The sequence below is a fragment of the Amblyraja radiata genome, chromosome 2 (genome assembly GCF_010909765.2).
Source record: "Amblyraja radiata isolate CabotCenter1 chromosome 2, sAmbRad1.1.pri, whole genome shotgun sequence".
Lineage (NCBI taxonomy): Eukaryota > Metazoa > Chordata > Chondrichthyes > Rajiformes > Rajidae > Amblyraja > Amblyraja radiata.
The window spans coordinates 87,605,093-87,630,560 of NC_045957.1; the positions used below are offsets into that span (position 1 = coordinate 87,605,093).

Below are 25,468 nucleotides of genomic sequence, written 5' to 3' on the forward strand. Positions count from 1 at the left end.
GAGGTGTCAGAGGTGGTCCAAGTGAATTTGAGTGCAAGTTGGAAATTGGTGGTGTTGTTCAACGTACCCTACAAAGAGGCAAGCATAGCTGGGGCCCATGCGGGTGCCCATCACTGCACCTTTGACTTGGAGGCAGTGGGAGGAGCTGAAGGAAAGCTTGTTGAGGATGAGGACCAGCTGAGGGTGGGGGCTCAGAAAACGGAAGTCATTAAAGAGACAAGGGCGTGTGAGGTAGCTTGGACATAGGTCGAGAGGTATTGGACCAGGGGGGATAGGATGAAGTCGAGGTACATGGAACTCATTTCAGTGGGACAGGAACATGCAGAAACAATGGATCTGCCAAAGCAGTTGTGTTTATGGATTTTGGAAAGAAGGTAAAACTGGGCTGTGCGGGGCTGGGAAATGATAAAGTTGGAGGCCGTGGAAGGCAGGAGGCCAAAAGTAATAAAATCAGAAATGGTCTGTGAGATTATGACCTGCTGCTCAGCTGTGGGATCATGGTGCAAGGATAGGTAGGAGGAATTGTTCAAGAGCTGGCGTGAACTTACTTATTTTATCATCAATGATGGTAAACCAATCAACTCGGCCACGGAAGTCGGCTGTGGGAAAGTATATATGGGCCCCGGCCGAGCTGGAGTTCCAGAGTCCCGGCCACAATGGGCAGATTCGATCCGCCGATTGGCCACGGAAGTCCCGATGAGGTTGAGATCAGCCGCCTCTCCCAGCCTAGGAGCCACATTTTTGGGGGGACATCCAGTGGGGATTTCAAGTGCTCTCTTGTAATTTTGGCCGGGTTAAAGGAGGTGCCGGACCACCAGTTGCGGTAATGCCCGACGACGGCAACTTACCTTCACCGACGCCGTGGGGGCTCCAGTGACGGGAGCCGGTCAAGTGGGACTCTTCACCCGTGAACCAGGACTGGTGGCTTACTACGAGGTACTGGAGCGCAGCCCCAACCGCACCGCGAACGCAGCAGCCCCTCCGGTCAAAAACAACGGCGGCAGTAAACTAAGGCCCGACGACGGCAACTTACTTTCACCGACCACCCGTTTACTTTGGTCACGACAGGGCCCGCGCTGACTGTCGCTGTCCACCAGGCCACCCCGTCCTTGGCCGTTACACAAGGACGACGTGACAACTCTTAACAGCATCAAGGGAGGATGTTTATTATTCCCTCCCATGTCTTATTTAGTTTTATCATTTATCGCGATTTTCCCTTCTTTTTTTAAACTAGTAAAGCGGGGTTTTTAATCTTTTAAAATCTTTTATCGCGCAAGGAAATCTCTGTGCTACCAACTGAGACCAATTTTATTGTGACTTTCTTTTAAACTAGTAAAGCAGCGTTATATCCTGTCATCGTGCATTTCGTGCTACCAGACGAGACCAATTTTGTGATCTTCGCTGGAAACTTACTGCTTTTAACTGTTTTTAACCTTGAAGATTTTCCTGCCACCCGGCCCAATTGCAATATATACCATAGAATACTGTAACCTCGCTCATGCCATATTGGATTTCTAAAATCGAAGATTGAATTAGTACCATGCTTGGATCTGGAAGAATACGAAACACATCAACACCAGTGTTGTATTTGGTTCTGTTGATTGCCTTCTCCCAACTTGGATTGAGGATTTTCCATGAATGTGACTCTGGTCCATCAAAAATTAGTATCCAGAAGAAGTACGTAAATACGTTTAGTGGAAATGGGTCGAAACACCCTCTTTCTAGGCTACCCTAGAGGTCGCCTACCATCGTTCATTATTGTCAATTTACTGGCTGGGGACATCAACCTCAACCCTTGCCCAAAAGGTCAGCACCGTGGACGTAAACCAAAGTTCCCCTTGTGGTTTGTGCTCATTTGCTGTTAAAGATTCTGGCATTCAGTGCTCGATGTGCACAAGTTGGTTTCACCTGAACTGCTCCAATGTGTCAAACAACACTTTTGGTTTACACTCCAAAAATCCAAATGCTATCTGGTTATGCCCATTGTGCAATGTCATCAACCTTGCTAGCTCATTTTTTGACTCGTCAAGCGACCTTACAAGTATGCTCAACTTGAGCAATTCATTTGAAAGTCTCACATCTCTGAGTGATGACCCTGATTGTAACGTATGGAATCATGAGAATTTAAGATCATCCAGCCCAATTTGTGCTAGCCACTTACCGAAAATAACACTTAAAAAAACTGTTTCCGGGTGGCCTTGTGGAACGACATCCAAAGCAACACCAACATCCAAAGCAGAAAAAAACCCTCTGCTGAAATGTGCGAAGCCAAAGGATGGCTGGACCGTTGTTGGGAAAGATGGTAAATGTAATACCCCTGATGATGACAATCCTCCATCCTCCCCCTATACCAATTATCACACCCGTCAACATGTTAATGGACAAAGAAATCCGTGTAATGGTGATGCTCAAAAGGAGGTTCAAGTTACCAACAAAGATATTGATCGCAATGATGTCAGCAATGAACATGGGATCAAAATCGCTGTTATAAATTGCCGCAGTATAAGAGGAAAATGTGCTGTGATCAATTCATTTATTGAAACGAAAACCTTGATATCCTTATCGGGTCTGAATCTTGGCTGGACCCATCAATCAAATCTGCTGAGATTTTCTATGTTTCTATGAAAATACTTTAGATTTATTGTTCACTTCACACCCAGATTTAATTTCGGAAGTTTCATCGTGTGCTGGAATTAGCGATCATTATATTATCCAAGCAAAACTGCACTTAAAGCTTAAAGTTCCTTCAAATCCACCGTGTAAAACTTCCCTCTGGAAAAAAGTGAACAGCGAGGAATTTAAAGTCTTAGTAAAAAAACTGGGAAAAATTTCTTCAACCTGCAACCAGATAAAAGATCCGTAAAAGACAACTGGGTGTGGCTGAGAAACTCTTTAAATAATATTGTTACAAATCATGTTTCTCAAAAACTCATTAAGGGCCGTATGCGCTCTCTTTGGTTTTCGACAAAACTAAAACGTCTCTGCAGTAAGAAAGAGAAGTTTTATATCCGTGCCAAAAAAAGGGGTACAAAACTGGACTGAGACAATTTTACTAGAGTGCGAAAGCAAGTTGACCGTTCAATTAGGAATGCTCATAGACAACATGTTTCTTCTATTCTTGGGGGAGAGCAACCCAAGGCTTTTTGGAGATGTGTGAAATCCAGACGGACAGACAACACTGGTGTCCAGATGCTTAAAGTGAACAACTGTCTGATCACTGAGGACCAGGTGAAAGCAGAAGCTCTTGCAAACCAATTTCAACACGTTTTCACCCGGGAAGATGTGGAGCCTTCATCATTTCCAGTCCTACCGCCCAGCCCGTATGCAGATATGCCTGCTATTAAAATTTAGGTTGAAGGTGTCAAGAAGTTATTGCTCAACATCAATACCACAAAAGCAATTGGACCAGATCAGATACAGAATCAAGCCCTCAAGATCGCAGCCGAAGAACTGGCTCCAGTCTTGCAGTTCATTTTCCAATAATCGCTTGACTCGGGTGATGTTCCGCTGGATTGGAGGAAGGCTAACATCACTCCTCTCTTTAAGAAGGGTTCAACCACCAACCCAGCGAATTATCGTCCTGTTTCATTAACAGGTACTTGCTGCAAATTGCTGGAGCATTTAATTGATAGTAATCTGATGCGACAAGTGAGCAATCATAACATTCTTGCTGACAACCAACATGCATTTAGGAGGCATAGATCATGTGAGTCTCAGCTTATCCTGACGACAAATGACCTGGCCAAGCACCTTGATAGTAACGTCATCACGGATTTAGTTGTGCTGGACTTTTCTAAAGCATTTGATGTCATCCCACATCAGAGACTGCTTCGGAAGCTTGACTTCTATGGTATTCGTTCCAACACGAAACGATGGATTTCCAGTTTCCTGACAAAACGTCTTCAGCGTGTGTGTGTGAACGGAAAGAGCTCCAATCGGCATCCAGTGTTGAGTTGTACACCTCAGGGCACAGTACTTTGCCCACATCTGTTTTTGCTTTACATAAATGACATCCATGAAAAAGTCGCAAGTACGACCAGACTATTCGCTGATGATTGTTTGCTGTACCGTCCAATTAAGTCAGCTGATGATGAAGATGCTCTCCAAAAGGATCTCAATACTATGGTTGAGTGGTCACAACAATGTGGCATGCAGTTCAACCCTTCCAAATATGAAACCATGCGTGTCACCAGAAAGAGGAATCCAGGCGAAACATCTTACAATATACTTGGTACCACCCTTGAAGAATCCAAACAAACCAAGTATCTTGGCATCAAATTGCAGAATGATCTGCGTTGGAATGGTCAGACTCATCATGCAACGGTGAAAGCAACAGGTGTCCTAAACTTTCTGAGGCGCAACTTTCATCATTGTTCAACTTCTGTCAAGGAGAAGCTATACTTCACCCTCGTTAGACCTCATTTGGACTACGCAGTTGCAGCATGGGACCCATACACAAATAAAGACATTTCTTCCATCGAACGTGTCCAAAGACAGGCAGCTCGATTTGTTACTAACACCTATGAGAGAGAAGCGAGTGTCACCAAACTTCTGAATTCTCTGGGGTGGAACCCTCTCCAAGACAGACTTGAAGCTCACCGTTTGACCTGTCTTTACAAAATGTTAAATGGTCAGCTTGACATAGATTACAAGACCTACACCAAACCCAAACCAATTGGGAGCAGACGAGGGTATTCAATCCAATTTGTGATCCCAGCTACAAAGACAGATGTGTACTGCAATTTGTTCTTCCCCCGCACAATTAAAGCATGGAATTATCTCCACCCTACTATAGTTATCCAACCAGATGCAACTAAATTTAAAGTAGCTCTTTCTTCCCAATAACCCTTTCTGGCTTAAGTCCTCCCTCCACCACCTCCAGTTTAAATTCCATTTGGAATATTTTGGAGGACCAAGAAACCAAGAACCAAGAACCAAGAAGAACTGTTGCAGTTACTGTTTTTGTTTCAGTCTTCCAGCGTGTCCAGTCGTTTACTCACTTCTCATAATAGGACTTGTATGAGGCAATTAGTGACATTCTGCTCCAATTGATTTTGACATCAATGTAAACAGCCCAATGTGAGTTGTTATGTTAAAGGCAGATATTGGCTGCACAACATATACTGAAACTCAATCTTGATTAGAAAGAGCATCAAAGATTACGGGGAGATGGCCGGAGAATAGATTTTAGATGGAAAAATAGATCAGCCATGATTGAATGGCAGAGCCTCCTTGATGGGCCAAATAGTCTAATTCTGCTCCGATTTCTTATGGTCTTTCTTGGCCCGAATGTTTTTGTGTTACTCTGTTGAACTTTCACAAGTGTAAGGCAGAGAGCATACTGACTGGTTGCATCACGCCCTCATTTGGATAATTTGAGCAATCAAGGATGGAGGCTGCAGAATGCAGTGGGCATTGACCGGTCCATCATAGGTCCATCATAGGTACGATCCTTGCTATCATTGCAAATACCAAAATACATAAAGCAACCATAGTAAGGCAGCGTCGGTAGTAGTTTGGTGTTGAGGTAGGACCGTGGTTCGGGTTGTGCGGAGTGGACCTGGAGGTAATGGTTCTCAGGCTCCTGTAGTTTCCAGCTGATAGTAGCAGCAAGAAGAAAGTATGACCAGGGTGGTGTGGATCTTTGCAATGAGATGCCTTTCTCTCAATCCCTTCAATGATAGCAAGGATCGTACCTATGATGGACCGGGCAATGTTCACTACATTCTGCAGCCTCCATTCTTGATTGCTTACTATCATTGTTTACTGAGAATAACTGATAATCTATTGTATATTTACTGTTGTTGTTACATCTAATGCGTCTAAAGCTGCAGCAAGTACGGATTTTATTGTTCGTGTTCATATCCAGTGCACGTGACAAATAAATATTTTTGACTCCTGGGTCTTTCGCCTCTCAAGTCAATGCATAAGCTTTTTCTTTAAACAAAGTGAGCTTTTGAAATTGCGCCCATTCGTGTGTCTATTTTTGATCCATATTTCTTATCAGTCTCATTACTATACATACACTGGCACATAAAATGCATAACTTGGACAAGTTAAGCCGTAGGGCCTGTTTTTGCACTGTATAACTGACTCTAACACGATAAACAGAAACTAGTGTCAACAATTTGGACCTGAGGAGAGCACCATGCTACCCAGTGCACTTCTTTAAGTATGAAAAATAGTTTCAAGCCACTAAACTATTGTTCATACACATGACCATACCGATAGGGCATGTCTCATTGAGAATTTGTAGGTCACTTAAAAATGGCAGAAGGTTATGAAAAAAAACACAAGCTTTTTTCTGCTTTTATTATACCAAACATCATTTCACATTTGTTCAGAGCCATTATAGTGAGGCAAGATACATTTGGGCATATGCATTAATACATTGCTGAAAAATAGCTAAGAAATGCATGCAGTTTTCATTTGATCAACGGGGCTATGCTGATATTTATATTCCACTTGAGCCACATCCAACCCTTTCACCTTTCTCCTCCATGGACCTTCAGATGCATCCTTCTCATTCATGCTAATGTCTCAGTATAATATAGGGGTTTCTCCTTTGTTTCTTTCTCTATCATACATGTGCCCATCCTTTTGTTTTGCTGGGTATTCGGTTAATATTCCAATTGTGCATTTCTTTGGAATCAAATATCAGTGAAAATGCATCTTCATAAGTAATCCTGCTCTGTTAATACTCTCTGATTGACTTCTACATCCCTAAGTATTTACTTTTCCAATTACCTCACATATTGTGAATTTGCAACTGTGCATAAATAATGGCCCCACTATCACTGCAATGACATTTGTGATTATAATTGATAAAGAACCTACCAATTGCTGCCTGACTTCTTCCTGTGACTCAGCCCGAGAGGTTATTGAATTGAATAGAAACCATTGCAGAGCATGCCTTAAAAGTACTGTAATTGATTAAAAAAGAAAAACTGAATAACTCTGTTCAGTAAACCCAAAGAATAACCTTTGAACATTTAAAGTCATAGTCATATAGCACGGAAACAGGCCCTATGGCCCACCTTGCTCATGGCGACCAACATGCCCCATCTACGCATGTCCAACCTGCCCACATTTGACTCGTATCTCCCAAAAATGTTGTTCAATAACCTCATCCTTTATTATTTAACGTGAACTACTTTATGAGTTTATTCAACATGTCACCTGAGAGCTCTGTTCAATGAAAAGGACCCACATTCAAACAATAAGTTATCTGTGGTCGTCCTTGATTAACTGCGTATACTTCCATTAATCTCTCGTGAAACTGTGCTGGATTCCAGAATTCTGTCAACAAATTTTCTTGCCACTTGGACTGCACTCAACCTAATTTATTAATTGTTTGATAAATTAATACTTCATTTAATGAACTAATTCAGTCATCCTCTTACTTGTAGATTTTTGTCATCCGGATGCCTATCAAATGTGTGATTCTTTAGTTACAATGATTTCCATCCTCACTCTTACCCAACTATTAACAGTGGTCCCTTGGGCTTTTCCCAGCTCAGACCGCTGAGTCCCTGTAATTGATTTGTTGATTATTTTTACCTCATTTTATGGTATTTATCATTAGGTTTAATTTTTTTATTTCTCCAATTTTTGAGTAGATGCTCTGTTTCTATCCTGGCCCAGCCTTTAAAGCATTTTTCTTGTTTGAGAATTTCTCTTTCTCATTTTTTTATTAACATCTCTTTCCACTTTAGCCCTCAAGTCTGAGGGTTTTTTAACCAGTTTCCTTGGTACTTGTTCTTATACAATTTGTTGCTGCTGAAGTATATCAGCAGACTGCACCATCACCCTTTATTTTTATAGATTCATACTCTAATTTTGTCCATTGCATTAATTTGTACCTTTGCACCTTCCAACTGTATAGGTCAATTCACAGGGAAATGCACCTACCATGTGGATTCTTTGTTTAATACCAATAGATAGAGCTCAGTAAGGTTTTTGAACCATAAAATCAATATACCTGGGGGTTGACCTTTGACTTGCCTCCTTAGTAAAAGTCTGAAGTTGTGAAAAACAATTCATTGATTTTATTACTTCCACTAAAATCAAATGAAATCCTTTCATTATCTTTCATTCACAATGAATATCTTCAATGAAGGAGGTACGTTAATAATCATTGGTTTCTTCAATGACCTTTGTACCAACATAAAATCAGAAGTTGGCTGAATGACTCAATACTCAGACCACTCACGAATTCTGAGACAATTAAACAGTATCTACATACAGGCAGGAATATTTGAACACATTCAGATTTAGGTTGGTTATATAGTAATATTCATGCCACATAAATGCCAGACAAAGATAATCTCCAACAAGAACTCCAACTCAGTGCTTTAGATTGGTATGCCTATTGTTATCATCATCACCATTGTCTGTCTGACTGTCTTGCCTCTTCTTCCAGTGGCTATCTAGTGCCTCATTCTGACGATGGCTGTGAAACCAATTTGTAATTTAAATCAAAGTTTTGCCTGTAGCAACCATTTACATTCTAAATCTCCACCTGCTTTTTCTCTGCCTCTTGAGTAACTGCTTTGGCAAAGACATCGTAACACCTATACAACCAACACAATGCAGTGTAGGATTGGCACCCCTTTTGAAAACAATGGTGGTGACAGCCTGAGGCTGAAATGGACAATTTGTCCAGCTGCAAGGTGGCATCACCAAAAGTTATTTTCGAGATTTAGAAACAAGGAACTTCAAATGCTGGTTTACAAAAGAAGACACTATGTGCTAGATTAACTGAGTGGGTCAGGCAGCATCTTTGGTGAACATGGATAGGTGATGTTTTGCGTCGGGTCGGGAGGGAAGGGCCCCGACCTGAAACATCATCAACTCATGTTCTCTAGAGATGCTGACTGACCCACTGAGTTACCCCAGCACTTTGTGGCGTCTTTCAAGTTCTACATTATTGGGAGACAGAAACATGGTCCAAATAGCAGGCTGCTCGTGACAGAATTGTTGGGAATATGATGCAAAAAACCTGTTTTATGTAACAATATATTTATTCTGTTTAAAATTATTTTCAACTCTAATTTCTGTTAGTAATGAGCTATCCCTGTGGCTATGTTTAATATAAAACAATGTTTATTCATGTATGCATGGTTTCACCTTTTACTCCAGGCGTATGTAACAAAATTGCATTTTTGCCCTCACTCTCGGCTCTACCTTTATCCTGAGTAAGTTGTTCAAAGTAATGATTAACTTTACCACCTATTATTTTGATAGCACGGTCTTATATTAAATATTGATAAACAGTTCACTTTCCAAAGAGCATGAAATCATTGATGCTTGGACCTTCCCTTTACTCATAATAGTAAGTAAATTATTGTCCAAGGGTACCCCTGTTAACTTCTACCCCTAGGTAAATTGGGCTGAAAGACATCTTGAAAATTTGACTTGTATCCCGGTGAAAGAAATACAATGTTGTGTATTAATCTGTGTAAGTTGAAGTCTGAAGATGGGCCCTGACCCGAAACATTACCTATCCATGTTCTACACTGTTGCTGCCTGACTCGCTGAGTTACTCTACGATTTTGTGTCTCAGAAATGGTGTAAGTTGCTAAATTGTTTGTGATATTGTGCAGTGGATGGTGTAGCAATGTGTGAGAATAGGGATGATGGTGTTCAATGGTGCACCATTCCAGGATGGCACTGGCTGGATGATGCAACTGATCTTCACCTGTCCAATCTTTTTACTGCCTAATGACAGAATTTCTTTGTACAGTCCATGAGTTTGACTAATCTCAATGGTTCAATGGTTTCTTTATTGTCACGTGTATCAGGTACAGTGAAAAATATTTTTTGCTCAGCAAGACTATCCCAGCACATCAGCATAATCACCGCAGTCTGTACAGAATGTACAGAACAGCCCACTGAGTAGTCTATAAGCATGAGGCACCATTTTGGCATCATTTTACACTCCCAGCTGCAGCTGGCCACAAAATCCTGTTGCAGCCGTCTCCTCCATTCTAGTTGATGTCCCTCTCCACGCCTTGCTTTAATATTTTACTCCTGCATTTATTGACTCTGTTTTGGTGCTGTTTATATTCAGAACGCTATCTCAGTGACTGAGAAATTTGTCGATTGTTAGCTGTACACCACAATGGTCTGGAAAGTATTTTTTCCACTGGTGTTGTTCTGTCATTATTTGCCATGCTGAAAAATATGTTTGGTAAAATTCAATTATTTCCAAACCAATTGTTGAACAACCTGCGTGGTACTACCAGTTGTCGGATTATGTGAGGACATAAGTGTGTATGTATAGAACCATGTTCAATATATTTAATAAGGAGAGGAATAGGGAAAGAACCTCTGTATATAAATGAGTAGTGCCACCTCAGGCACTTTGTTCCTCTAACCACACCACACAGCTGCTGCAGCTCTCTCTGCTGCCCCTCAGTTCTTGCTTCTGATACCTTAATTTCCTGAAGTTGTGTGCTTCTCACTTTTGCATCTTTCGTTTCCATTGCTTCCATCTCCGCTGCCATTGCAACCTGAATACCTCCATTCCATCAGCATGGCATTGACCGTATCTTCAGCGACCCTTTAAACCTCTTGAATTTCCAGCATTGATCCATGCAGGTCGCATCCTTCCTTTCTCTTTCCAAGTCCAATGCTCACTCTGGGGTTTTCTTACTTACCTGTAATTATCATGTTATTTATCAAGAAGACAGTGGAAATTTAAATCAGTTGGATGAGGCAATATTTAGCAAAGCTACATCAGAAAATGTAATAACAAAGAACTGCAGATATTGATTTATACCAAGGATAGATACAAACTCAGCGGCTCTGAAGAAAATGAAGAAAGGTCCTGACCCGAAACATCACATCCATTTCATCGAGAGATGTTCCCTGACCCATTGAGTTACTACACCAGTTTGTGTCTATCTTTCACATCATAACATTAATGCTCCAATTTGGAGCTGAAACTTCATCATATCGCCAGGGCCCCAGAATGTTTCCTTACCCTGATACTTGTTGCTCGTAGCAAGGTCATGCATAATAAGGTGGATATGGCAGAGGTTTTAAGGGTAGCACAGTAGTGCAGTGGTAGAGTTGTTGCCTTACAGTGCCAGAGACCCAGGTTTGATCCTCACTGCCTGTACGGAGTTTGTACGTTCTCCCTGTGTTCGTGTAGGTTTCCACCGGGTGTTTCCTCTCACACTCCAAAGACATACAGATTTGTAGGTTAATTGCCTTCAGTAAAAATTGTAAATTGTCCCTAGTGTGCAGGATAGTGCTGGTGTACGGGAGATCGATGGTCAGTGCGGACTCGGTGGGCCAAAGGGCCTGTTTCTGCTTCCCTAATGTCTAAAGTTTGGATCAGACATCATGACAAATGTGGCTGGACTAACCACTTCTATGTGCATCTTGTCATTCATGATTAGCTGGGCATGAGGCACACTGGCAATCATTTATTTAAAAAGTGGGTGGTGTTAGGACCAAAAATCAAAAACAATAGATGCTGGAAATCTGAAATTATTACAGAAAATACAGAAAAATGTAGAATGAGAAGATAGACAGACATGCTGCCTGTCCCACTGAGTTACTCCAGCATTTTGTGTCTATCTTTGATGTAAACCAGCATCTGCAGTTCCTTCCGACACATTTGTAAAAAGCGAACTGATTTAGAAAATAATAGTTGATAATGGCAGATTATTTGGTTCATAGATACTTTTTGATCAAAGCACAAGATCATTCTGTGAGCAGCTAGTTAACACTGAATATGTTTGCACATGTAATAAAAATCAAAAACAAAATATCAGATATCAGAATCGGGTGAATAAGTACAGGTGCACAACCTTTTATCCGAAAGCCTTGGGACCAGACACTTTTCGTAATTCAGAATTTGTCGGTCTTCGGAATGGAAATTTTTTAGCGTAGATTTTAATGGCTGGCTCAGTGGTAGAGTGCTCGGCTCATATCCGCAAGGTCGCGAGTTTGCGCCTTGATCCCGCCAGTTACTCGGTCGCGTGTTTGAGTCTTCAATGTCGTTTTTTCTTGCAGAATAAATGTCTGTATGAAATGCAGTGTGTTGAATGAATTCCTGAATTTGTAAATGTGCCCGCAGCATTGAATCACCTCTCGCACTCATGTCACCCTAGCGGGGCTACATGCCCTTAGGCGGCCTAGCTCGGGGATTCTTGAATCCCCGAGCTAGGTCGCGAGTTTGCGCCTCGATCCTGGCAGTTACTCGGTCGCGAGTTTGAGTCTTCAATGTGGTTTTTTCTTGCAGAATAAATGTTTGTATGAAATGCAGTGTAGGGGAGGTGTACTGACTGTGTGGGCAGAACTTTGGAAGTGATTGCCCACCAGTCTAAAAAGCCGCTGTGTCTCCCTGTCCCTGGGATAGCAGGGGGCGATCAAACAGCACAATACCCCCCTCCCCCTCCAACTCCAGAGGAATCCGCTCCCCGATGGGCCGCTACGGCGACAAGTGGCAGTTTGCCCACAGCCCGAGCTGCGCCCCCTCATCCGCCACCCCAAGAACAAGACGCACCTTGCACACCATCAGCTTCTGCCCCTACGTGTTCCTCTGGAGTTGGAGCGGGGCTGGGCTGGAGTTGCTGCTGGCTGTGGGTCTCTGGGATCTCCGTGCTTGCAGTGGGCCTGGGGGTCGGTGTCCCGTTGGTCCTGACGTCTCCGGCCACCCCCCTGGACTGGAGCTGAGACTGGGAACTGTACCGCCCTTGCCCCCTCCCTCTGCAACTGCAAACAACCCCACTCTCCTGCGAGGGCGGTACTGTTCCCGGAGGATGGCAGGTGGCCGGAGACGTCAGGACCAACAGGAACCCGCTCCCCGATGGGCCCCTACGACGCCCCGAGCTGCGCCCCGTCATCCGCAACCCAGGTTCCTCTGGAGTTGGAACGGGGCTGGGCTAGAGTTGCTGCTGGCTGTGGGTCTCTGGGATCTCCGTGCTTGCAGTGGGCCTGGGGGTCGGTGTCCCGTTGGTCCTGACGTCTCCGGTGACTGGCACGGTCCTGCTAGAATCGCTGACGCGAAGACAGTGCAAAGCCCCTGCGCCGGTGCAATGGGCGGGGAGCTGGAGAGGGGAGGGAAGGGGTCACACACATGGCCGGGAAGCAGAGGGGTGGGTGTAGGTGGGGTGAAACTGAAGGGAGCGACAATCTGCTGCTGCCTGCGCGCTGAGTTAAAAAGTTCCCACGCAAGACTCACGATACATTGTGTATCGTGAGTCTACCGTGGGAACTTTTTAACTCAGCGGGCAGGCAGCAGCATATTGTCAATTATTAACCCTCCCGCGCAATATACCCTCACCTTCTCTTTTATGAATGGGGATTTAGTTCCCCTTTCTTCGAGGACCGATCGGAGGTTCCGCTGTCACCTCTGCGGGCCGCCCTCGGTGAACGTTTTCAAGGACCTTTCTTCAAGGACCGAAAAAATGGCCGCTATTCGGAGGTTTTCGTTATTTGCATCTTCGAATAAAAGGTTGTGCACCTGTATCAGTAAATGATTAGTTCAGCAACATACTATATTGCGGCCTTAACTTTTTGTAAACAAAAAGATAAATTTATGATGGTGAAAGGCCCATAAATATTATTTAGTTTTATTCTGATTTTCACAAATTTCATGTGCATCCTGGAATTTTATATTTTGAGGTTACATTTAAATTTTATAATTTTGTTTGATAAATTGCCTGACAATTCTTGTAATTTGAATATTTAACAAAATGGGCTCTACACCAATTTTGAGCGGGATTTCATGGGAACCATTTCCTTAAATGCATAAAGCTGGTAGAGCTGCTGCCACTCAGTACCAGAGTCCCAGGTTCGATCCTGACATCAGGTGCTGTCTGAATGACTGTGACCATGTGGGTTTCCACCAGTTGCTCCAGTGTCTTCACACCAAAAGATGTGTAGGTTTGTAGGTTAATTGCCCCCAGTGTGTAGGGAGTGGATGAGAAAATGGAAAACATGGAACTATTGTGAATGGGTGATCAATTGTCGTCGTGGATTCAGTGGGTCAAATGGCCTATTTGCATGCTGTATCTCCAAACTAAACTAAAAAGCACAAATGCTGATTACATAATTAATGCAGGTTCCATGATATTACATCACCACCATGCCAGATGGACCCAAGGTGGTCTCAACACGTAACATGATTTTAAGCATTTGGGCCCCTTTTAGTGCCTGGAGTGGAGTGGACTGGTGTTTAAATTATCTCATTGGAACCTCCATGGATAGATGATGGCAAACTGAACAGTTACCCCTCCCAAGGATCCGATTTATCAGAATTGCTCTTGCATTTAAGATCCAGATCATCTCTGAATAATCAAAATATCGTAAGATCATGTGACCAGGAGCAGAATTAGGCCATTTGGCCCATCATGTCTACTCTGCCATTCAATCATGGTTGATCTAGCTCTCCCTCCTAACCCCATTCTCCTGCCTTCTTCCCACAACCTCTGACACCCGTACCAATCAAGAAACATCCGTACTAATCAAGGATGGGTACTAAGAAACACCCATACTAATGTATATGCGCCTAACTGTTGTCAGAATATTAATTGCACATTGTATGCTAATTGATATCACTGTGTGCCGATTATGCCCCTGTCCCACTTAGGAAACCTGAACGGAAACCTCTGGTGACCTTGCACCCCACCCAAGGTTTCCGTGAGGTTCCCGGAGGTTTTGGTCACTCTCCCTAATGGTCGAAAGTCGTTTCAGTATTCAGTATTTACTTTCTTGAAAGTCGTTTCCGCCTCATCGAGGCTTCTTCTATGTTCCTGCGATTATTTCAACAAAATCAAAACCGGCCTTGACTAAAAATATGTTGCCGTTTGGTCGAAGCCAGTGGAGTGGGGTCGCTATTTAGTCGAAGGCAATCTCCTTCGCTGACCGGCCATTTTGATTGGCTCATTGGAGTTTTCAGCAAAGATCCTATAGGATCTATGGTTTTCAGGACCTAGAAGATCCGCCGGAAGGTAAAATGCCCGCTAACTTTATTAACTTCTTAAAACTGTCTCCACTCCTTCGTCCCCCTTCTCTCCCCCTTCTCTCCCCTTCTCTCTCCCCTTCTCTCTCCCCTTCTCTCTCCCCTTCTCTCTCCCCTTCTCTCTCCCCTTCTCTCTCCCCTTCTCTCCCCTTCCCTTCCCCTTCTCTCTCCCCTTCTCTGTCCTCTCCTCTTCTTTCCCCTTCTCTCCCTCCCTTCCGCGCTCTCTAAAGGACTTACCGTGCTCTGTGGCAGCCGTTTACCTTCCTCTTCATCGCGTAGACAGCGCTCCTCCGCTGTCCCTGGCCACAACCTTCGCGCTGTGCTTGTGTGTGTGTGTGTGTGTGATCCTGTAGGATCTTTGGTCAGTAGATGCAGCTCACGCTTCGGTCGAGGCTTTCCAGGCGAGTGACCAAAGCCTCTGGCGACTCATGGAAACCTTGGGTGGGGCGCAAGGTCACCAGAGGTTTCCGTTCAGGTTTCCTAAGTAGGACAGGGGCATTAATTTCTGTGAGTGAGTGTGTCACAATCCTACAGAGGCTCATATAATCATTTCAGATCATTTACACTTGAGCCTCTATGTGGAAGTATTGAATAGTTTTTGTAATCAATTTTAATTTCAAATCTATCACATGGGGCATAGAACAATCAGTTATCTGTTAGAATTTCTTTCTTCGGTGTTCAGTGCAATCAATGAATTGATTTTTTTAGTGTCATGAAAAAATAATATATCTCAATTTAGTGTGTGATAAAATAAAGTCAGTGTGCGGGTAAATAAAATCAAAGCACGGTATTTTTCATTTTTGGAGGATTTTCTCTGCTTGCAAAGAAATATGCAATCAGAAGAACTTATTACATGCTTTCATAAATCTAGACTAGAAGAATGGAATTTTCAAAAATATTCCCTCCACAAATTTCTGATAAAAGCAACCTTAAAAATTTTTTTTTTTAAATTCAAATGTTTTTCCATGACTATTTACCCAGATGCATTCATTTCTTAAGTCGGTAAACCACAAAATCTTATGTGTATTATGACCTATTAAATTAATCTAAATGAAAGACGATTCATCAAATTAAATTAAGCTTGCTTCAATGTAAAACTAACACTGCTGGATACTGCAAACTGCAAACTGCATTTCTTAATTAGCAGTAAGCTAGTTACAATTTTGACAATAAAAAACTGATTCCGGGGTAGTTTTTATATAATTCTTTACTCATTATTTTACTTGCAGCTTTGATTTAACTGTGCTCTTAAGTGAGACTGACTGTTTCTGCATCAATGAATCCAAAACATTCTGGACATTAAGTAACTACCATTCTGCTCACAGCAATGATAATTTGCTAAACAGCAACTCGTCTAGAACTGGCAACTTCACCAGCAGAGATAAGTTCTCCTTCAGCACAGGATGCATCAGCAGGTGAGATGGTTAATAAATTATGACCTGAGGTTTGTTACTGCTATCATGCGATGTTCTACATCACCAATGTCACTGGAATTGTTCATGCGCACATCATGACCACATCATGAAAAATGTTTTAATATCTTTTAAAGAGATGATAATGATCTTTTTCAAAAATCTCCAAATTACTTGGTACTTGCTTCATTTCCTTTCAGCTGTTGGTCTCCATTGCAATAATTAAAGTGACTGAACCTAGGTCAAGCCGAACCTAGAACAGGTTCAATGGGCAGATTTTACATCAGAGCTTTGGGTTACTATTGCTCATGGAATTCAGTGTTGGAGCTAAATTGGCAGCAACTTCAATGTAGAAGTTAAGGACTTCCATCTTTTCCCACATTTGTATGGCCATCCCAAACCCATTCACATTTGCGGAGGCAACAGCTCATAATCCTGTGTAAAACAGACAGTCTTTTATAGAAGTTTTGAGTAGAATTTAGTAGAATTATAAATACGAACAAAATTTTTCATTCAAAATCTTCAGTGTAATTGTCATTGAAAAAAATCTATTTTTCTAATAGTGAAAAAAAATCTGCAGGTTGAGTGATTCATGTACTATAGGTTATTAACATATTTAATCAATGTAAGGACCAATAGACATACAAATCAAGGTAACGATTTCATCAGTGCATTCCGTAGGAATATTACAATCTCATGGTTTTAGAGAATCTGTTTGAAATCGATTTAATCAATTGTGGAAAAAAAAACTTGCTTCCATTCCATAATATTTCATAAATGCTGGAGATGCTGTGCAGGAGAGGCTGCATTGTGGGGGGAGAGAGTTATTTTTATATTTATAGTGTCTTCTTTTATCAAAACTTCTCAAAAGTTATTAGCAAATCCTGACTGACCGATTGAATATTTCAGTTGGAACTCAAGGTTCCCCGCATCCTGTTTCTGCAATGGGATAAGTGGTCAAGTTAACTTTTCTTTTTAAGTGGCATTACAGTGTATTTTGAGGTGAGAAATTATGTTCTGGGAGCAAACTCCATTTGGACCCAACAGATTTTTATTTCACTTTTCCCAACCAACAATCTGTGTTGAGGTCAGCAATTTTGTACTGTGGCCCACAGGTTATTTTAAGTTAAGCCAAAGTTTACTAAATGTATTACTTGTACATTGGTAATAAATAAATATTTCTCCTTATTCTCATATATGTGGTAATTTGGACTACTTTGAAACCGAACATGAACTGCTTTCACCATTGCTCTAGTGAGTTTCGACCCGAAACGTTGCCTATTTCCTTCGCTCCGTAGATGCTGCCTCACCCGCTGAGTTTCTCCAGCATTTTTGTCTACCTTCGATTTTCGAGCATCTGCAGTTCCTTCTTGAACATTATATTTGATTCCACTGTTTATTGATGAGTGCATTTCTTCTTTTGTCAACAGGTGTAATGGCTTTGTTTGTTTGTCATATGGAGACAAAGAAGGTAAAATGGCTGTGTATCAAGCAGTTGGGCCTTACATAAGGAACCTCAGTCTCACACTCATTGCGGACCAAGTACAAACAAATGAACCATTCATGCTGGAAGTCTGTGGGTATCTGGCTGGTCCTGCAGAAAGTGCAAACAGTAAGAAGCAGTATTCTTCAAATACCAATGTATAGAAATGTTTGCACAAATATTAAAAGTGGAGCTAATTGCCCCAATCTGGATCCTACCCAGGTTTGTAGCTTCAGGTCATTCAAATGAGACTGTTGAGTATTGGCAGGATTTTTTTTAAACCTTGGACTTGAACGGTACATGTGGCACCTGGAATGTAGTGACTCTTGTGTACTGACTCAGAGTGGTCTACTATCTTACACTATTTTACCTAGTAATTTTATGCCTGATATATCGTAGGATTGCCACTGAACTGTATGCAAAAAAAAATTACTGTACTTAGGCCACACTCACAATGGCCACTCTGCAAAGCCCAGCACCTTTTGCACTCAATCTGCTATCCACTCTCGATGACAGTCTGGATCAGCAAGCAAGACATAATCTTCCTCACCACCACTACATGGGGTAAATCTCCAGGATTTTGTCCCAAAGGATGGGAAAGCCTATACAAACGGGAATTTTATTGAGGAAGGGAAATATACTCCTGGAGAGGAGAAATGCAGAAATAGGAATCCGTTATTCGTGAGTTATGAAAATCATGTATTTAGCATATCTACCTGCACCTCATCCCTTACCAATGTTCCCCCAACCACCCCTCATAAAAAAACACTTTAAAAACTATTGAAGATGAATTAATTAATGGAAATTTGTAAAATTAAAGATTAAAATAGTTACATTTTCTTTTAATTCCCAGAAGATTGCATCTCATAAAAAGACACAAATACATCAGGTCTAGCACCTTATTGATTTCACCAGCAAATTCTTCATAATGTTTGTGATCCCTTTCAATTTTCCATTATCCATTGGTTCATTTTGCCTCTCTGTCTTTGGCTACTGACTCCTCTGCTCTTTTGGCAGTTTTTCAGGTTATTAAGCACAAGTAATGGAACTGTTCCTTAACTTCCCTCTCTTGCATTTTCCTTTCTATTCCAGCGAATCTTACACTCACTCTGAGGAAAGCACAATAAGGGTAAATGGTAGAAATATTTTAGATATTGTAAACTAGTAAATTGGTGAATATTCTATATTTGCGAAGTTATGTGCCTGCCTATAGTAGCCAAATGGTCATAAACAAATAATACCTTTATTTCAGGTGCAGGAACTCTCATTGCAGTTAACCTATCTTATGCATTGGTGAAAATTCATTGGGATCGTGTAAATTACAGCAGCCAGAATGTTACTGTAATCTCGAATGGATTTTTTTCTTACTCTCCTGTTTGGAACTATACTGAGCCTGGAAAATATTTAATAAGTAAGTTTAATTATGATAAGTTATTGATAAACAGTTCCTAGATTAATATGGCTTTTCAGATTTCGAACATTCTTCACGCTTATGAAGTTTGTTCCAATTTTATTTGTAAAATCTTTTTCGAGAGTATTGAGAATTAAATCTGTTGAATTTTAAATTATACATATTTAGAATTTTAATCAAATATTATAATGGGGTACCAGCCTTCATGGCAGTATTTAATATTATTCTCCATTGAGGAAAGATTTTCTGGCGTTCCATTATTGTCGTGACAATATCATGAAGGATTTTCTCAACAACCATCACAACACAACACAGAAAATTCTTAAGGGGTTGGACAGGCTAGATGCAGGAAGATTGCTCCCGATGTTGGGGAAGTCCAGGACAAGGGGTCACAGCTTAAGGATAAGGGGGAAATCCTTTAAAACCGAGATGAGAAGAACTTTTTTCACACAGAGAGTGGTGAATCTCTGGAACTCCCTGCCACAGAGGGTAGTCGAGGCCAGTTCATTGGCTATATTTAAGAGGGAGTTAGATGTGGCCCTTGTGGCTAAGGGGATCAGAGGGTATGGAGAGAAGGCAGGTACGGGATACTGAGTTGGATGATCAGCCATGATCATATTGAATGGCGGTGCAGGCTCGAAGGGCCGAATGGCCTACTCCTGCACCTAATTTCTATGTTTCTATGTTTCTATGTTTCTAACATGTGTATTCAAAGTTATAGGAATTTACATTAAAAATTCAGTATTCTCACAGTAATATTTTAGGCCAAGCAAACTGCAGATAGGTAAGACATTCATTCATATCCATTCATATCTAAACCGTGAGCAGTCTATGTGCATAAAAGCAGTGCCATGATTTGTAAACAGAAGACTTTCTGAATTGTTGAGCATGCAATTTTGAAAGGAGATTTATTGGATTCAAGCCTCAAGATATGCTCCTGCAGGATGTGGGAAGTCAGGGAAACTGCCAGTGTTCCTGACGACTACACCTGTAGGAAGAGCGCCCAACTGCAGCTCCCGATTGACTGCATGAGGGAACACTTGGAGGACACTTGGTGAGACAGCTCTGGACACCCAGCTATAGAAAGAACCTCACTAAGTTGGAGAAGGTGCAGAAGAGATTCACCAGGATGTTATCTGAGCTCACAGGGAGAGGCTGGATAAGTTGGGACTTTTTTCTTTGGAGAGTAGGAGACTGTTGTGAACTTATTGAGGTGTACAAGAGGCATGGATATAGTGAACACTCACTGTCTTTTCCTCCCAGGATATAACACACTAAAATTAGAGGGCATAGGCTTAAGGTGAGAGGGAAGAGTTTTACGTAGAGACCTGGGGCAACATTTTATAGTCTACAATGAGCTGCCAGAGAAAGCTATCGAAGTGGGTACAACTAAGATTTTTAAGACATTTGGACAGGTTTATGGATTGGACAAGTTTAGAGGCTAAGTGCCAAATGCAAGCAAATGGGACGAGCCTGGATTTCCAACTTGGTCAGCATGGACAAGGTGGGCTGATAGGCCTATTTCTGTGCTGTCCACTTCAATGACCTGTGGTGTCAGGGATGATGCCGGGTTTGGCAGTGACAATCGCAGTAGAGTGAACTCGTGATATGCTTTATTTATAAAGACAAGAAAGTCCAGGACCTCATGGGGGCACTGTCCCTCATTACGTAAGGATGCTGTTCATCGATTACAGCTCAGCATTCAACACCATTATACCATCAAAACTGATCACCAAACTCGGTAGCCTGGGCATCGACCCCTCCCTCTGCAACTGGATACTGGACGTTCTAACCAACAGACCCCAGTCTGTTAGGTTAGACAAGCACACCTCTTCAACCCTCACCCTGAACACCGGCGTTCCACATGGCTGTGTGCTGAGACCCCTCCTCTACTCCCTCTTCACCTATGACTGCATACTTGTACATGGTACTAACACCATCATCAAGTATGCAGATGATACAACGGTGATTGGCCTCATCAGCAACAACGATGAGTCGGCCTACAGGGAGGAGGTCCAGCACTTAGCAGCATGGTGCGCTGACAACAACCTGGCCCTTAACTCCAAGAAGACCAAGGAGCTCATTGTAGACTTCAGGAAGTCCAGGGGCGGCATGCACACCCCCATCCATATTAACGGGACGGAGGTGGAACGTGTTTCTAGCTTCAGGTTCCTGGGAGTCAACATCTCCGATGACCTCTCTTGGACCCACAATACCTCAACTCTGATCAAGAAGGCTCACCAGCGTCTCTTCTTCCTGAGGAGACTGAAGAAGGTCCATCTGTCTCCTCAGATCTTGGTGAACTTCTACCGCTGCACCATCGAGAGCATCCTTACCAACTGCATCACAGTATGGTATGGCAACTGCTCTGTCTCCGACCGGAAGGCATTGCAGAGGGTGGTGAAAATTGCCCAACGCATCACCGGTTCCTCGCTCCCCTCCATTGAGTCTGTCCAAAGCAAGCGTTGTCTGCGGAGGGCGCTCAGCATCGCCAAGGACTGCTCTCACCCCAACCATGGACTGTTTACCCTCCTACCATCCGGGAGGCGCTACAGGTCTCTCCGTTGCCGAACCAGCAGGTCCAGGAACAGCTTCTTCCCGGCGGCTGTCACTCTACTCAACAACGTACCTCAGTGACTGCCAATCACCCCCCCCCCCGGACACTTATTATTATTTATTCAAATCATTTGCTATGTCGCTCTTCCAGGGAGATGCTAAATGCATTTCGTTGTCTCTGTACTGTACACTGACAATGACAATTAAAATTGAATCTGAATCTGAATCTGAATTGTGAGCACATGTGAGGTGGCCATGACGATCTTGGGTCAAAGGAGGAGGTGTGGCAATCTCAGGCTTCTCCCTGCTGTTCATCCTTGCCTCGAGAGGAGGCGCTGGCAGTCTCTGGGTTATCCTGATGACTCAGTCTTTGCCTCTGTGTGTGAGCACAGTCCCTTGTTGACGGCTTGCCCCAACCTCTGAATCTTAGCCTCAGTTGAGGCGTGGCTGTCTAGGGCTTCTTCCCAGCAGTCCAGTCTTCACAACTCAGTGGTGCTGGTGGCCTCGGGTTTTTCGCAGTGGTTCAGTCTTCTTCAAACCTGCAACTGGGGACTGGGGATCACAGCTGGCAGGGAGCCCCCCCCCAATTCAATTTTTCAATTTGTCTTCATGAACATTTGTCAAAAAGAGACCAGTGATATTTGATTTGAAATACTTTAGAAAACGACACCACATTTTAACGTACATGTAAACCCTTTGGTTAAGAGTTTTGTTCCCAATTAGTTAGGTGTAATTGACTCTGAATCAGAAACATAAACTTGATTTTAATCACACTCCAAGTAGACATTTCAGAAAAAATGTTACACCTGCTATTCTGTAATCTTTACCAGAGCAGTATGTTACCATCGATACTAATGTCTTGTTGAGTAATTAACAAAGAAAATATTGTTTGGTATTTCATTCCCATTTGAGGCGGTGACATTTCCTTGTATTATTGACTTGGAAACAACACTATGACCTTGACATCACATTCCTGTGAAACCCTTCCACATATTTTGAATTTCAAAGCAATTATGATTAATAACATTCTGGCTAAGTTAATTTTATCTGGAAAAGAAAAAATGCAAACAGCATCATGTCAACAGGGTACTGCATTAGACAATCAGCACTCAGTCAGCAATTTTTGTTTTGGTGCCTTGACCAAAGCATGCCACTTGTGAAAATAGCTGAATAGTTGTAATAATAGAAAATAGTAGTAATGTTTTGCTTTTAATTCCTCAGCTGTACTTGCAGACAATCAAATTTCTCGGGAAGAGAAAAACATCAGCGTTGTGGTTCTGGATCCTGCACCCACTGCACTTGAGGTGAAGCTCATACAAATGACGGAGCAGATTCCATCCTGTATTCCATTTGACGTTGATGAAATGGATCCACTTGAGAAGGTTTTCAAAGGAGTTGCCTATAGCTTTGAGGCCTTTGTGGCGATGGGGATTGATTTGAACTTCTACTGGTATTTCAGTGATGACAACAGCACCCATTCTTCAACCAACCTGCAAAATTGCAGTGAATTTCAACAAATGGATTGTCTTTTGGATACAGTGGTAAGTGGCTTCATATGGACAATAGCATGGTTGTGGACAATAGCATACTGATCATGGTTGTGAACTGAAATATTCTCATGGTGAATTAAGACCATAATAAATAGGAATGTGAGAAATATTTGAGTCAATCTCAGAATTTTGCAATGTGCATTTAGGGAGCCTCTGCCTCACGTATACATCACACGTTGGCATTAATTGAGAATGTCCTTGAAGTGTTTTCAATGTTCTCCTCAAAATCTCCTGTCTTGATAGAATATTATGGTTGGAGTGCTTGTGTGCAAGTTCTAGCATCAGTCATGTGATGCTAAAGTAGAGATTGATAAATTGTGTTGTGGTATTTCTCCAGTGCTTTGAGTGTCCACTGTGGGTTGTCCTCATCTTCAAGAGGTCAGGGATTATCATAGCTCGGTAGACAGTGAGCTGGGTGTTGAGTCTGAGGACTTAATCTTCAAGCATTTTTTTCCACGAATTGCTGAGAAATACATAGGCACATTGGAGACAATGATGGACTGATTTCATTGAGAAGAAACTTCTGAGAGATACATATATTTCAGGTCCTCACTATAGATCATGATTGTCATCTGTGACCCATAATGACGGAACTTGGAGCAGTCTTATTTTTGGAATGGGAAATGAAAGAAAATTTAATTGACTGATAGATAGGTGCAGCATAGAAAAAGGCCGTTCAGCCCACTGTATCCATGCCGACTATCGATCAACCGTTCGCACCAGGTCTATGTTATCCCATTTTTGTATCCACTCCCTATTACATAAGGGGCAATTCACAGAGGCCAATTAATCTTCAAGCCTGCATAGCTTTGGGATGTGGGAGGAAACCACAGTACCCAGAGGAAGCCCTTGTACTCACAGGGCGAATGTGGGAACTTCACACAGGCAGAATCCGAGGTCAAGATCAAACCCATGTCTCTGGTGCTATGAGGCAGAACCCCAACCAACTGTACTGGTCTCTTTCTGTACTGTTGATTAATTGCACTCCAGTGAAAGCTTGGTGAAACTGAAATGTAAATGTCAAGACTGGAGTAGCGGTGAGATTGTCAAGGATGGCGCATGAAAGCAGAGAATGAACAACATGCTTGAGTTTTGGTTGAGTAAATTTTCAAAGTGCTCATTATGGCAGATGCTTACTTCCTCTCTGTCCTTGAAATGTTCACTTTTGTTCTCGGGTGTCAGCTGTGAGGAGAGATGTTACGCTACTTGGGATGGAGTGAAGAATCCACTCATGGTCACAGCTATTGGTTCATTGCTGAATTTCCTGCACTCTTTCCACCCACATTTGTTAGTTAGGTTCTGGGTTTTCTGGTTGACCCATCAGTCTTCAGATTCTTGTACTTCTATTTTATTTTCCTTGAACCATAATGGTATTTTCAGTCTAATAAAGTTATGTGTTCATTATGGTATCTGTCTGTTCTCATCTTCGTTTTCTGAGTTTTCTGGGAGAAAAGCTAAGATTTGCCACACTGCTGCTTATCATGGTGGCCTTCTGCTCAAGGATGAGGGGGCATCTTATAGAAACATATAAAATTATAAAAGGACTGGAGAAGCTAGATGCAGGAAACATGTTCCCAATGTTGGGTGAGTCCAGAACCAGGGGCCACAGTCTTAGAATAAAGGGGAGGTCATTTAAGACTGAGGTGAGAAAAAACTTTTTCACCCAGAGAGTTGTGAATTTATGGAATTCCCTGCCACAGAGGGCAGTGGAGGCCAAGTCACTGGATGGATTTAAGAGAGAGTTAGATAGAGCTCTCGGTGCTAGTGGAGTCAAAGGGATATGGGGAGAAGGCAGGCACGGGTTATTGATAGGGGACGATCAGCCATGATCACAATGAATGGCGGTGCTGGCTCGAAGGGCCGAATGGCCTCCTCCTGCACCTATTTTCTATGTATCTATGTAATCCAGACCTTGTGTCTGTGTGGCCCCTGTTGATTGGGGTTATCAGTTTGTGTGAGTCCCTGATTGAATGGAACCATTTTTGCGCTACATTGAGGTTAGTTTATTGTCACGTGTACCAAGGTATAGTGAAAGGCTTTTTTAGCGTGCTAACCAATCATTGTCCACTGTGCTGC

The 25,468-nt window shown here is 42.4% G+C and overlaps 1 protein-coding gene across 1 annotated transcript in view; it reads left to right on the top strand.

The window, feature by feature from the left end:
- LOC116991519 overlaps positions 1 to 25,468 on the top strand; it is a 75,829-nt gene that overhangs the window by 33,207 nt on the left and 17,154 nt on the right. The window contains exons 3-6 of the mRNA XM_033050182.1: positions 16,210 to 16,395; positions 17,823 to 18,004; positions 19,128 to 19,286; positions 23,064 to 23,383. Coding sequence (XP_032906073.1) covers positions 16,210 to 16,395; positions 17,823 to 18,004; positions 19,128 to 19,286; positions 23,064 to 23,383 — 847 coding nt within the window. The remainder of the gene's footprint in view (positions 1 to 16,209; positions 16,396 to 17,822; positions 18,005 to 19,127; positions 19,287 to 23,063; positions 23,384 to 25,468) is intronic.